Raw genomic sequence first — 15,657 nt, 5'->3', positions numbered from 1 at the left:
AGTGACTACTGAGTCTCATCACTACCTGACAAGGAAATCACAAATGTAGTATATAGGTTAACATTCCTTCCTGAAAGGTCAAAAAATAAGCAATATAATGATTGATTCAAAAGAAAACATGTTTCATGCAAGTTAAAGTGTTTGAAATTTGCTAAAGTCAGACACAAACAACCTATGACCATGTTGCTTCTTAGTGTATTTCTACATTACAGTTACTGTAGTTATTTTAGAAAACTGGATATACGTGAAAATAACAATTCTAATTCACTGCTGCTGGATTTGTATTTCAACACCCCCGATTTCTTCTTCTTCATCATCATAATAGCAGCATAATAAACCCACTGAAGACAATGTAGGCAACCTAACAGCAGTGGTGCAGCAGAAGCAGGCACTGCAATGGCCACTGATGAGCTGTGTGAGCAGACATCAGGGAGAATTTAAAAACAGATGTACATAGTGACTGCTAAAGGTTTAACTGGAGGGTGCAGGTTTTTGTTCCAATCAAACTGCTTAAATCAACAGATGAAAAAAAATTATGGCTCGTTAATGCTTTCATTGTGCCACATCAAAACATACTTGTAAGTATTTAAGGAGCTACACTGTTTTAACTTTAACGTCTCTACACAAAGCACCAGTGAATATAATTTAACCCAAGTTATTCAGATTATTCAATGATCATAGTAGAGCTTTAATTATTGCTTATGCTTATTAAAGCAGGGCGTCACAGGGGATCATTAATGAAGCCACCTCAAAGTATCTGCATCATAAGCATCCTGGAAAATTGAGGATTTTTTTCCCAAGCTCCAGAGAAGTGTGCATTAGGTCGAACAATTTCCGTAAATGGAGTATATAAGGTAGACTTTCTCACCATCCACAAACTGAAACCAACTAGGTGAAAAATGACACCAGTACCGTAAAAAGGTAATAAAGAGTTAAGAAAAAATAGCTTTTTCATGTCATACAGTGGTGTGAAAAACTATTTGCCCCCTTCCTGATTTCTTATTCTTTTGCATGTTTGTCACACAAAATGTTTCTGATCATCAAACACATTTAACCATTAGTCAAATATAACACAAGTAAACACAAAATGCAGTTTGTAAATGGTGGTTTTTATTATTTAGGGAGAAAAAAAAATCCAAACCTACATGGCCCTGTGTGAAAAAGTAATTGCCCCCTGAACCTAATAACTGGTTGGGCCACCCTTAGCAGCAATAACTGCAATCAAGCGTTTGCGATAACTTGCAATGAGTCTTTCACAGCGCTCTGGAGGAATTTTGGCCCACTCATCTTTGCAAAATTGTTGTAATTCAGCTTTATTTGAGGGTTTTCTAGCATGAACCGCCTTTTTAAGGTCATGCCATAGCATCTCAATTGGATTCAGGTCAGGACTTTGACTAGGCCACTCCAAAGTCTTCATTTTGTTTTTCTTCAGCCATTCAGAGGTGGATTTGCTGGTGTGTTTTGGGTCATTGTCCTGTTGCAGCACCCAAGATCGCTTCAGCTTGAGTTGACGAACAGATGGCCGGACATTCTCCTTCAGGATTTTTTGGTAGACAGTAGAATTCCTGGTTCCATCTATCACAGCAAGCCTTCCAGGTCCTGAAGCAGCAAAACAACCCCAGACCATCACACTACCACCACCATATTTTACTGTTGGTATGATGTTCTTTTTCTGAAATGCTGTGTTCCTTTTACGCCAGATGTAACGGGACATTTGCCTTCCAAAAAGTTCAACTTTTGTCTCATCAGTCCACAAGGTATTTTCCCAAAAGTCTTGGCAATCATTGAGATGTTTCTTAGCAAAATTGAGACGAGCCCTAATGTTCTTTTTGCTTAACAGTGGTTTGCGTCTTGGACATCTGCCATGCAGGCCGTTTTTGCCCAGTCTCTTTCTTATGGTGGAGTCGTGAACACTGACCTTAATTGAGGCAAGTGAGGCCTGCAGTTCTTTAGACGTTGTCCTGGGGTCTTTTGTGACCTCTCGGATGAGTCGTCTCTGCGCTCTTGGGGTAATTTTGGTTGGCCGGCCACTCCTGGGAAGGTTCACCACTGTTCCATGTTTTTGCCATTTGTGGATAATGGCTCTCACTGTGGTTCGCTGGAGTCCCAAAGCTTTAGAAATGGCTTTATAACCTTTACCAGACTGATAGATCTCAATTACTTCTGTTCTCATTTGTTCCTGAATTTCTTTGGATCTTGGCATGATGTCTAGCTTTCGAGGTGCTTTTGGTCTACTTCTCTGTGTCAGGCAGCTCCTATTTAAGTGATTTCTTGATTGAAACAGGTGTGGCAGTAATCAGGCCTGGGGGTGGCTACGGAAATTGAACTTAGGTGTGATACACCACAGTTAGGTTATTTTTTAACAAGGGGGCAATTACTTTTTCACACAGGGCCATGTAGGTTTTTATTTTTTTTCTCCCTAAATAATAAAAACCATCATTTAAAAACTGCATTTTGTGTTTACTTGTGTTATATTTGACTAATGGTTAAATGTGTTTGATGATCAGAAACATTTTGTGTGACAAACATGCAAAAGAATAAGAAATCAGGAAGGGGGCAAATAGTTTTTCACACCACTGTATTTGGTGTTGCTCATGCTTTTCACTCCGGACTCAAGTTTTAGTAAAATCACTAGGTGCCAAGTAACAGGCTAAATGTCTAATCTTCATCATGATCATCTCAACCACAGCTTACAAGTTGACTTGCTTTTTGTGATGTTTTTAGCAAGACTCTGAACCTCCCTAAATATGTGTCATATTTTCTGTCATTAACACAGAATGTGTACTAATAAGTAATAATAAAGATAAACATGTAATTCAATGTTTGCTAGAGTTATTATTTGTATATAGCACAGGGTAATTTTGCTCTCAACTCTAAAAACGCACACTAAAACCACTGCTTATATACTTCATATATGGAAATGCAAGCTGGCCTGGTTTCTTGGATTCTAGTGGAAAAGAACACAAATCTCTTCAATGCACACTCTTACCAGTAAGTGCCTGCTCCCTGAGATGTCAAATCCATACCGTCGACTCCATAATTGTCATCATCCATTATTTTGGACAAACCAAAGTCTGTGATTTTAATTTCTCCACAAGCAGTTCCGTCCACCAGAAGAATGTTGCCTGCAAATGAAAAAACATGGAGGAGACCAATAATGTTAGCAGAAAATAAGTACTACTTAAGGTCAGTTTTTCTGGTATATTTACATCTGGATGAGGGGGGAAAAAAGGGTAATAAAGGGCAAAAATTAAAGCAAAAAGTGTTTTCACTATGATAATGAAATTTTAACACAAATTACATCAATCTAATTCTACCCAAACTTCACTATACAGTGGAACCTCGGTTCACGACCATAATTCGAAGCAATTTCTCCCATAGGATTGTATGTAAATACAATTAATCCGTTCCAGACCGTACGAACTGTATGTAAATATCTATATTTTTTAGTTTTTAAGCACAAATATAGTTAATTATACCACAGAATGCACAGCGTAATGGTAAACTAAATGTAAAAACATTGAATAACACTGAGAAAACCTTGAACAACAGAGAAAACTAGCACTGCAATAGTTCGCGCTATAGTGCTAGGAACCGTTCGCTAAAAACACTTTTCTTAATGAGTTTTAAGCACATGGGGGAAAAAATGAACATTTGAAAAATCCGTAATTTAATAAACCACCAAGAAAAGTGACATTGCAACAATGCAGGCTACGAACCGATCACTGTAAATAAAACTGAAAACAAAAACAAGCCTTCTCTACCTTATGCATCCCTCGCTCGCTCTCTCCCCAGCCTGTGTGTGTGTGTACGTGCGTCTCTTTTGCGAGCCTGGAGCGCCTGTGTGTGTCTCTCTAGCGCCCTCTTGTGTGTGCATGCCTCTCTCTCCCCCGCCTGTGTGTGTGTGTGCGTGCGTCTGTCTCTCTTTTGCGAGCCTGGAGCGCCTGTGTGTGTTGTCACGCTTGGGTCACAGATTTGCACAGAGACACAGGAGGTTGTAGAAAAAAAGGAACTTTATTCAAAGCACTGCAAACAAACATTTGTCTCTTTTCAACAGTTTAAACGTGCTCCATGACAAGTCAGCGATAACAGCTCCGCCAGGAGCAGAGATTGTCTGAGAGAGAAAGAAGGAGTAGCAAGCAACCAATTTAACAAACTGAAAGAAGCCCGTGCAGGCTTTTTAAGAAGGCGGAGCACCGCGTGAGAGGCATATTACGCGACAGAGCCGGACAGAAGGGAAAAGAGGAATGTGAAGGTAGTCTGTCCATGTTTCTTAGGGGTTTTCCCAGGGGCGTCTGTATTCTCTGGGGGTGCGATCAGCTTCGCAGCTCACAGTGTGTCTCTCTAGAGCGCTCCTGTGTGTGTGTGCGCGCGTGCTTCTGTCTCCCACTGCCTGTGTGTGTGCCTCTGTCTCTCGCGCTGCCTGTGTGTGTGAGTGTGTGTGCGTGTGTCGCGCTCTCTCTCTTGCTCGCTGCACAGGAAATGCACAGGGAGAGACTGAACATGAACAAACCGAAAGGGAACCTGGCTTGTTCGTATACCGAGTGTGTGGTCGTGAACCGAGGCAAAAGTTTGTCGAACTTTTTGGTCGTAAACCGAGTTTTACGTGTACAGAGACGTTCGTGAACCAAGGTTCCACTGAACTGTGATCTACGTAGAGCTGGAGGTTCAAAACCCAGTATTAAAAAAAAACAAAAAAACGATTGTTTTACTTGTCACAGACTTTGGCATTGTGATACTCCAGATATGTTATGCAGTCCTGCAGTGTTTAACAGATCTGTTTTTGCACTTCAAGAAATAGCTAATTAGTATCTCTGAATGATTAGTTTGTATTATCAAATACACTGTAAAATGGACAGCCTTCTGTTTCTTAAACATATTCCTTTCACTACTTATTCTGGGTAGATTATTCCACCCCACTGATGCATGTTAAAAAGACATTAAAATTTTAAGTAATTGTCTGGTGCCCTAAAAGTATTGTTCTGTGTACAATCCCCTCCTAGTTCACTCCTGAACACAACACCCCTCGGTGCCCTTTACTGCCATTTTATGCTAAAAGTATTAGGCATCCATCATTGCAAATAAGGCTGGATTCATCTCTTATTAAAAATGAACATCAGAAATGACCATTATTAAGAGACAATTCTCATTTTTGCCACCTCTGTGTCTTTGTGGGATGCTGAATTTACACACATTGCCTAATACAATGAGCCTTGATGAATACGGTAATTTAGATCACCTGCTTTAAAAACTTCCAATGGAACTGTAAAGTATACGGAAAAAAGGGAGACCGTGTTAAGTTTAGTTCTGCACTATATTTTCTGACTACTATCAAACTGGTATCTTACATACCAAAGTGTCAAATTAGGACCTATAAACTCTCTCTTATTCCAGCTGCCTTTATTGTTATATATCTAGCTATGGAACCAAGTATAGCCTACACTTTTTGTTCTTTACTTTAAAACGTTTTGTAGGTATTGTTAATTAACTTAGTAGTAGGTTCCTGATAAACTCTCATTTTACAGTTTTGAAAGTTGCTTTGAATAAAGGCCTCTCCTAAATAATAAGGAAATTAATTGATACAACATTTTGAAAACTGCATAATTTGCCTCATTTTACATACAAAAATTATTGGGAATATTGGTGGAAAAATGAAAAACTGACATTTAATGCTTCAGCAATCACAAGTGCATCCTGTTCTGTTTTTTATTACTTCAATTTGTGCAAACAGAGAATCCTATAGTGCCCAGAATTTGTAACTTGCATCAAAATATTGAGAATATAATTACTATTCATATAAACACCAGTCTTAATTTGTGGGTATTACCTACAATTTTTGGATATTGCATACAGAAAAAAAAATCATCCCAATATTACTTACCTGGTTTTAGATCATAGTGTATTATAGGTGGCTTAATTTCATTCAGATATCTTAGTGCATTCACTATTTGCATTACAATTGACCTGGCTTCTTTTTCAGACATTAACTTATGTTGTTTCAGGTAAAAATCCAAATCATTTCCTTCACAATACTCTAACACTGTACAAAACCTAAAAGAAAAGCAAAAAGGTAATTACAAATGGCAATAATCTAGCACTGAGGTAAATTATCCAGCTTTATTACTTATGATAAAATATCCTGATTCTAAAATAAGATTAATCAAATTTAAAAGAGTTTACAAGTTTACTGAATTTACTGTAGAGAGGAATATAAAAGAAAATGTGAAAAAAAGTGATTCATAATTAACGGATCATTAATTTTCTAAAACTGCAATAAATTTTACATCTAAAATATGGTTGCTAATTTAAGAATTACTCAAACTTCATTGTTGTTTGTTACAAAAAGCCAACACAAACTAAAAATATACATAAGCTGCAAATATTTGCTAATTTTATGAACCCAAATAATAACTGAAGAGATATCAGCAACAAGGTATTTTATTCAAGTTTTGGAATAACCTGTTACCTATTTGTTACCTATTTGTTTCAGTATTAAAATTCTAGCTGAATAATTCATAACCTGAATTTGATCATTTTTAAATAATTCTGCTTCCTTCTTTCTAGTGCTAAGGCTGATGCTAAATTATTAACAACTCATGCTGCCAAACAACTCCCACACATTTTTTTTTAAATTTGTGTGTTCTGCAAAACGTTTTTTCTTGCAAGTGAACATATATTGAATGGTCTTGTGCCACTAGCAGTTTTACTCTGCTTTGCCTGTTACATGAATAAAGCAAAAAGGAAATCTGACACTTATGACCAATTCATTGTGACAGAAAGGCAAGTACTTTTATCAGTTTTACATCTAGTCCTTGTGAATTTTTTTTTTTTTTTTTTTTAAAAAAGCAATGTTGCCATTTTAACTGACTTAGCAGTTACAGGACTTAGTGTTTGAAGCACTGCTTTCTGCATTATGTCTTGAATGTACATTTCTCCTTAATTTGCCTGACTGAGTGAATACTGTTATGAATTACTTTTGGAAATACTGAAGACCAGGAGTAGATTGTCACATAACTGCTTCTGTTTAAGATTAAGAAAGTGGAATTATTTTGTGATGTAAAGTGGAAGGCCTCTGGCTGCTCTTGCCTGCAAAGCGTCTATTTCTAAAATGTGTGTTTAGGCTGTGATTACAGAAACTGAATGGAATACTCCACATGTCCTTCAGTCTGAAAATAACATTCCTTAAATTTGCACTTACAAGAGTTTTAATAATGTTGTAATCGTCTTTCTATATTTTATGCTGCCTGACATCAAGATATGAATGGTGCATCAATTTAAATCACACAACCCTTTTCTGACGTCACTTCGTATAGATCAGACTTGACCCACATTGTAATTAATGTTCCATTTAACTGCATGTAGCACTCTGCACAGTGCTAATATTTCCCCGTCTTTCTGGTCTGTTCTTAGGAACTGCCTCGACTCCCATTAAGGTCTAACAGAAATTTCACCCACTTTCAAGAACGGAATCTAGAAATAATTTAATCTTGTGTGCACTGTAATTTGTTTGCATGCCACAATGGAAAAAATCAAAGGGTTAATAAAATAAAATAAAAAACACACACAATACACAATAGATCCTTGTAAGAGTCCATGAAACATCCTTGGGCCTCATGCATAACGCCGTGCATAGAACTCACACTATAACATGGCGTAAGCACAAAAGCGGGAATGTGCGTACGCACAGAAAAATCCAGATGCAGGAATCTGTACGTACACAAACTTTCACGTTCTTCCGCTACATAAATCCCGATCAGCGTGAAAAGTAACGCACGTGCACGCGCCTTCTGTCCCGCCCCAACTCCTCCCAGAATTACGCCTCTTTAAATATGCAAATCAATATAAATAGCCTTCTGTGAAAAGACAATGGGAAAAGCACGGGGGAAAATATAAGAATTTCAGCAAATACCAAATGGAGGCAAAGGAAAAACGTACTATTTGTTGGTTTAAACAGTGGTATAATCAACAAAAGGAAGTTGATCGAGTGACAGAGTGTCGGAGAAACTCAAAAGCTCAAGTTCACAAAGTCGCACAGTGCCCGAAATAAAAAAAGAAGTCACATATCAAAGTCGCCATGAAAAGGCGAGTCGTAGTCCACCGTCCGAGTGTCATATGAAAGCTTATTAGGGTACAGACAAAAAAAAAAAAAAAAAGGCACACAGTGGGGAAAAAAAGCACGAAATGTCAACTTTAATCTCATAGTTTATTTTGCCATTAAAGTAGAACACCATAAACTTCATCTTAAAATCGTTTAATTTACTGGTTTCTCAAATCCCATTGTAACTAAACGTTAAATGCTTTGTTCTGTATTTGATCTTCTATGTGCTATGTGTGTGAATCACTACCTGCTTCTTAAACGGGCTTATTATGTGAATTTGCCCTCGGGATTAATAAAGTATCTATCTTTCTCTGACAGGACACATAATCCATTACATTCGTGATATTACAGCTCCCTGAATAATTGAAATACTGAGATGTATACGTGATATCTTTTTCATGATGATAGGAATGAAAGCATGTTATTAAACATGGGAACACGGTGGCGCAGTGCTTGTTCATGTCTCACGCAAGAGGCTTGCCGCACCATGCGCGACCTTCGATGAAATAATTACAGAAGTACTGTCTCTTTCAAACGTACTAACCTCCGATTCTTGTCCTTACTTTTCTTTCTCCAAACACCCAATCGCCACACAATCAGCTCTGTAATAGACGTGAAGCCATTTGTAAGCTTAGAACGCCGATTCTTCAAAACTTTTAAGGAACATCGAAATATCTTCGTAGTGCATGTTTAATTATTCTATCCGTCTATCCTTCCAGTGTCGCGTCAGCACCAGCAAGAATACAACGCAATGCAGGAACAATCCCTGAACTAGTTAGCGCTGCGGCACCGTGTCCTCACATGCTTAATTATTAACAATACAGATTATTTAAATGAAGTTAGTTTTATCTGTATAATATAATCAACATATTTTGCTTTATTTCATCTTAAAAATGATATCGTCATCTGTAAATACGCGCTTTATAAAGTGGTGCAGGTTGTGTAATATTATAACTGTAGTGCAAGTTTACAGTGAGGTGATTGTACTTATAAGTACAAACAGTTCTACAAGGAGCACTTGATGGACTGATTTAGTGCGTTTATAGTTCTTGGGATGAAGCTTTTTCTAAACCGCGAAGTCCGTACAGGAAAGTCTCTGAAACGTTTTGCCATGGCTCAGGCAGCACCTGCTTCATGCTGTATACCGATAATTCTCTTTCCGATCAGCTGCTGCTGTGATACCCCACTCAGATACAGTGATATAAATACTCCGAGTGGTGCAGAGAGAGTAATATGGAAAAAGATGATCTGCTGTGGCAACCCTTAACGGGAGCAGCTGAAAGAAGAAGAAGATGCATTCAGAGTAACAACGCTAAATCAGTTATGGTATTTGGAATACTATGGCTATTCCCTGGAACATTATATTGCTGCAGGTTAATTACAATCAGAGGCATTACACTAATAAACAATATACAGTTAGTTTCAATGTATTTATAAAGCCGCATCAGGAATGTGGATCTAAGAAAGAAAGGATGACCACACATAACAGTAGCACTGCTTTGACGCTGGGTGCTGCCAGTCTGCAAAACCGAGCGGAGAAATTGCGTACGCCATGGTATGAGGTACCGTGGAAATGTGCGTGGCTTTACGCCAAGTTTAGGTTTTATACATCGCGATTTGAGCATGGAAACGTTCGTACGCAACATTTCTGTGCGTACGCACCATTTATACATGAGGCCCCTGCTTGTCTGCCCTCTGTCTCATACCTGTTAACTAACTTGCCACACTTTTAATGGTACTTATGGTTTCAAGATTTATGATTAATGTTAAATATGGATAAAATTATTTACTAAGACTTTCAAAAAGTATATCAATTACTTCGTTTTGGCTATGATCCCAGCCATTTCTATCCAACAAGATTTTCTTAGGAGAAACCTCCCATTCCTAAACTAATGCTGTCTGTCATTTTGATTATTTAATAAAAGTAGTCTACTTAATTATTCTTGACCATAGTTTCCACTGAGGACTTAGTCTACAGTTCCCGTGATCCACTTTGGTGTTGACACATTTGTCACTTTCCAATTACCAGATTGAAATAATATTAACAGTTTAATTATTTCAGATTTCTTTCTGCAATTTTATTTTTGAAAATATGTTTTACATTTGTCTGAGGAATTCTTTCTTCATTTTAAACCTTCCAAGAAGACTTCCTTGTTTAACAGATTTCTGTTACTTATGTTAATGCACATCTGAAATACTTACACTTCCTGAGGCCCATTAGTTAAGTCCACTTGTGTTCTATGTTTTCAAAACCCCTGAATAATTCAAGATTCAGTACTCAGACCCTTGGATCTGAACAACTTAGTGAGGTGTCAGGCTTCTCTTACCAGTTAGGCCGCTGTTCTTTGAAATTAATTAATTGACATGAAAAAAACTCCTTCTGCCTCAACCTAACTTCACAGATCTAAGAACACTTGTCACATGCCATTCTTAGCATCACACGCAGGGAAAGCCACTTGGTGAAAAGAAGTGGGGGCAAATAGTGCTGAAAAGCTTTAGAAGGTATGACAGCAGTATAGATGAAATATGGTACACACTATCTATGTAGACTGAGCAGCAAAACAACCACATTGCAGCTCTCTGTAACCTGTGTCGTGTTAAAAAGACATTTCTTCTTAATAAATTCTCCATGATATCAGAAAAAGAGAAGCTGGTTCAGTGGATACTAAACTCCTGAAGAAAGAAATAGGTCATCATATAAGAAAACATGCAGTGATCTACAGTCCTCTCCAAACGTACTGGAACAGCAAGGCCAATTAAGTTGTTGTTGCTGCGTACTGAAGGCATTAATGTGCAAGATGAAAATGATAGAGATCAGAGTTTCAAATTTCATGCCCTGGTATTTACATTTAGATATGTTAAACACATAGCACATTTTCTATCAAACTATTCAGTTTTTCAAGTGAGTAAAAGTCAAAAATACTTCATATTTTTTTTGGTTGCATATTCCTTACTCTCAGTAACTGCATCAAGCCTCTGACCCATAGACATCACCAGATTTCTTGTTTCGTCATTAGTTATGCCTTTCTGAGCTTTTACCACAGCATCTTTAAGTTTGTTTTGTGGGGGTTCTTCCTTCAGTCTTCTCTTCAGGAGGAGAAATGCAAGTTCAATGTGGGATAAAATCTGGACTAGGCTTGGTCAGTCCAAAACCTTCTATTTCTCCCCCTGATGAAGTCCTCTGTTGAAGTGAAAGTGTGTTTTAGTTTGGTTTTACTGCACAATAAAGTTCCACCCAATAAGTATGGATATATTTCTCTGTAAACTGGCAGACAATATATTTCTGTAGTCTTCAGAGTTCATTCTGCTACTACCATCATGAGTAACACCATCAATACAAATGACTGAGCATGTTCCAGGAGCAGACATGCAAGACAAGACATGACTTAACCTCCACCATGCTTCACAGATGCGCTCGTATATTTAGGATCATGAGCAGATCCCTTCTTTCTCCATATTTTGGATTCTCAATCTCTTTGGTAGAGGTTAAATCTTTGTCTCATCAGTCCATAAAATTTTGTACCAAAACTGTCGTGGCTCAACTCTACTTTTTTTTTTTTTTTTTGTGCAAATTCCAATCTGGCTTTCTGATTTTTACTTCTGAAGAGTGGTTTGCATCTTGCATTATGGCCTCTATATTGTTGTTCTCCAAGTCACCTTTGCACAGTGGAATATGATATTTCCACCTCTGCTCTTTGGCAGTTGTTCATTATGTTAGACTGTTTTGGGTTTTTCTTTACTGCTCACTGCTCTTACCATTTGTCTGTCATCAACTGTTCACGTTTTCCTTGGATGGCTGGTTTATTGCCTGTTGCACAGTACACCAGTTGTTTCATTCTTTTTCAGGACATTCCAAATTGTGGTCCCGGTTATGCCCAATGTTTTTGAAATAGCTCTGATGCTTTCCCCCTTTTTCTCAGCTTTATAATGGCATGCTTTTCTACCATAGACAGCTCTCTGATTTTCATGTTGGTCTACCCTTCTAACTACAAATGGGAGTCTTCACAGGTGATAACCAAAGCTTAAACTGAGGGTAGATATTCAGGGCTACTTAACTCTTTTAGGGCGGATGTCGACAGGAGGGGTTGAAGGCGAATGTTGACAAAAGTCGACATCCAGGGATAGGGGGCGACAATCAGCTGTTAATGGCGACAAATCTCACTGTCCCGTCACAGGCATTCCCTCTGTGCTTGGAGGAATGCTAGACTCGTTGACTCGGCAACTAAACCTTGCGTGTGCGTGAGTTGCGAAATGTAAACAATGGCAAGATGGCATCAACATGTGAAAAGGGAGCGAAGCAAGTGCAGAAAAGAAAACACTCGGCAGACGATGTTTTGCGCATTATCGTGGAGTCGGACTCTTGATTTTTCAGAATCGGACTTTATTGGCAGTGATCAGGAGATCGAGCAAGAGAGTGAGAAGCAGGCATCAGCTGATCAGACACCAGCCGATGGCGCGCTAGCGGATCTGCTGCCAGTTGAGTGCCTTCACGCAGCCGATGCATCTACGGCAAGGTTCGCATGGGATAAATACACAGACATTGATCCGTTGAGAGCCGATCTGGCTACCGGAGTTTACAAGACGGCATGGCTTGCTGTTGGATACGACAGATCACCAGCTGCTGTACTTCAGGCTGCTCTCTCCTGATGCTGCTTTTCAGCTACTGTCAGATGAGACAAACAGGTAGGCAGAGATTTTTTTTGAATCGCGGGCTGCGTTTGCATCGCATTCTCGTTTTTCAAAGTGGAAACCCACAACGAAAGACGAGATGAAGCGCGCTGTGGCATTACAAATAGAGATGGGACAGAACTGGTGATATAACTTCAGGGAGCATTGGTCCAAACGTGTTTTGTCCCCTGGTGGCTTAGGTATGTGCTGCTGCAAAGTTTTATTCACTTCTGTAATAAACAGAAGCAAATCTCATGGGGTGAGCCAGGCTATAATGCCATACATAAAGTTCATAAAGTTTCAGAAGATGAAAAGAGGTGACAATACGGTTTTCATGCAGGCAGAAAACTTGGTGGCAGTGGCATGGCACGATGGCAAATGGGTGACTTGTCTCTCTACAGTACACACTAACAATATATGTGAGAAAGGGCAGCAACAGACAACTGAAAAATAGGCACCAAAGCAACACATATTGTAAGGAGTGCAATGTGGCAATGACTGAAATTGACTGCTTTGAGCGAGATCAGACTTTGCTGTGTAAAATGTATGTGATATGTATGTGAAATCATAGAGTATGCAGGCTCATACAACATGCAAGACAGTAACATTTGTCAAAGGTAAATATTTTTTGTTGATTTGATATGTTAAACAATTGCTTTGTGTTCTTTTTTAAAAAATGTTAGTTTTTGGAAAAATATTCAGCCCTGGGAGAAAAGAAACAAAAAAAAATTAGCCCTAAAAGAGTTAATGATTAAACAATCTTTTATGACACACCTGGGTAACAAGTAATACCTGTCGCTTGTTTCAATACTTCTGCTCACTTAAAAAACAGTGGTTTGATACAAAATGTTCTATGTTGTTTGGTAAATACCACGGAATAAAAGCTGAAACTCCGATCTCCCTTCTCATATTCATCTTTTGATCTCACACACACAAATGCCTTCCATATACAGTAAAAAGAAATGAATAGGTCTTGCTGTTCCAATACTTTTGGATGGGACTGTATGCTACATCTACCCAACCTTTGAGAAAGCAATTTATACAAAGTTTAGCCTAAACAGGAGAGAAATGGCCTTTATTTCCATGTGTGTTCAAGAAACTGAACTTTATCTTGTATACTTACGTATCCGTGTCTAGTGAAAAATAATCATACAACTTCACTATTCGGGGGTGATCAAGCTCCTTATGTATCCTATATTCTCGACAGGCATGTCTATTGAGGAAAAGAAATAAGAACAATGAACTGAACAATATGATAAATGTGAAATTGTTAATCTTCAAATCATAATAAATTTAGTATTAATGATTTTTCCATTAAAATAAAATTTTATATCGTGCTTTCACTGTTAATAGCATAAACAGCATCAAGCACTTTACAAATATTTTTAACTGCATAATATTCCATGAATTTGAAGGTATTTGCTAAAAATTCTCATCACAAAAACACAACATACTTGTGATAATTTTCTTTCTTCTCATCCCTCCAGTTTTTATTAAGTTGGTGAATCTTCACTGCTGCATAACGCTGCTCCGTCAAGTCAAACGCCTAAAGAACATTTCATATTGGTTAATATACCAAAGATATGCACTCATACAAACACAGTCACGCATTAAGCTTGCAGCACCACACATCACTGAATCTCCATGGTTTAACAAAAAAAAACAAAAAACACCTCTGTATACTATCATTCAAGGCCTGACATAATCAAACACATTCCAAGGAGCAATTACTACTGGTTTGCTTACAATTGTTGCTTTTTTATTTGTGTTACGTTTAATGGTATAGAAATCTTGTCAGTTAATAGTAACATCACTTTTGGTAGAAGCTACAGCTTACGAATGTTTCTTGAAGTTGTTCTTACTTTATGACTTCTACATCCCTCAGATTTATTTGCAACACTCTTCCAGTTTATAATTATTTCTAACATATTCTTACATGTACTACATGCTTCTGATCCTCCTTAACATTTTCAAAACTATTCAACTATGGAAAATAATACCCACTTTAAATATTTAATTTTCCATTCAAGAACTTCATAGTTGATTTTGGGGCCTATTTGAATCACTGTTTTACTTTTCACCTAAGGATTTGATTATATAACATTGACTCTGGTAAACATTTTCATAAACTAATTTTTCTATCCATGTTGCACAGTACTTCCAGGATCACAGGATGCAGCCACCACCAAACACTACCAAACTATAACAGATTTCCTTATCCAGTGCAAAGTTTTATTTTTTCAAGTAGGAAATGTTGCTTATCAATAGGGTTTGCAGATAGAAATGAAGACATCACATTAAAAAGATGGCAAAAAGGAATTTGGTCATCAACCATAAAAGACTGTACAAACAAAATAGTAGCAAATAAAACAGGATATAAAAAAATCATACTTAGTACAAGGAAAAAAAGAAAAAAACATGATTGTGAAAAGTGAAAACCACTGTACACACAAGTTAATTTTGTAAACATTAAAATAAAACAATTAAAGAGTATTTATTTTTTATTTAACCCAGGCAGACCGGAAGCACTTGACCAATGGAAAATCAACTGGAAAACTGAATGATATGGGTGCATGTCAGATGAAACACTATGTTTTACATTTATTGGTCTATAAGATTCGACTGTTGAAACCTCACTAATCTGTCTTTCAGTTTTATAAAGATTTATAAACCAAGCCAGAAGAATAAGGTTAAACAGACTCAATAATACGCTGTCACTGTTACATTAAACAGAATCTTAGACATCTTTAAGGTAAAGATGACAAAAATCAAAGTTATTCATGCCCACATAAGAACCTCACATTGGTCATTATTGTCACATTTACAGACTAAACAAACTATAAGATTTATAAATTAATAAGATTAGAATTCAAAATAATATAACTAATAAC

The 15,657-nt window shown here is 37.5% G+C and overlaps 1 protein-coding gene across 4 annotated transcripts in view; it reads right to left on the bottom strand.

Annotated features, from left to right (window-relative positions):
- Positions 1 to 15,657, bottom strand: part of tlk1a (tousled-like kinase 1a) — a 134,902-nt gene that overhangs the window by 13,635 nt on the left and 105,610 nt on the right. For all 4 annotated transcript variants that reach the window (XM_051930625.1, XM_051930624.1, XM_051930622.1 and 1 more), the window contains exons 15-18: positions 14,221 to 14,312; positions 13,890 to 13,979; positions 5,882 to 6,051; positions 2,990 to 3,125 (exon numbers count right to left, since the gene is read on the bottom strand). In XM_051930625.1, the coding sequence (XP_051786585.1) occupies positions 2,990 to 3,125; positions 5,882 to 6,051; positions 13,890 to 13,979; positions 14,221 to 14,312 (488 nt within the window). The remainder of the gene's footprint in view (positions 1 to 2,989; positions 3,126 to 5,881; positions 6,052 to 13,889; positions 13,980 to 14,220; positions 14,313 to 15,657) is intronic.

This window comes from Erpetoichthys calabaricus, chromosome 8 (assembly GCF_900747795.2).
Source record: "Erpetoichthys calabaricus chromosome 8, fErpCal1.3, whole genome shotgun sequence".
In the NCBI taxonomy this organism is placed as follows: Eukaryota; Metazoa; Chordata; class Cladistia; order Polypteriformes; family Polypteridae; genus Erpetoichthys; species Erpetoichthys calabaricus.
The sequence above is the reverse complement of the archived record's forward strand: the minus strand, read 5'-3'. Positions and strand labels throughout refer to the sequence as shown.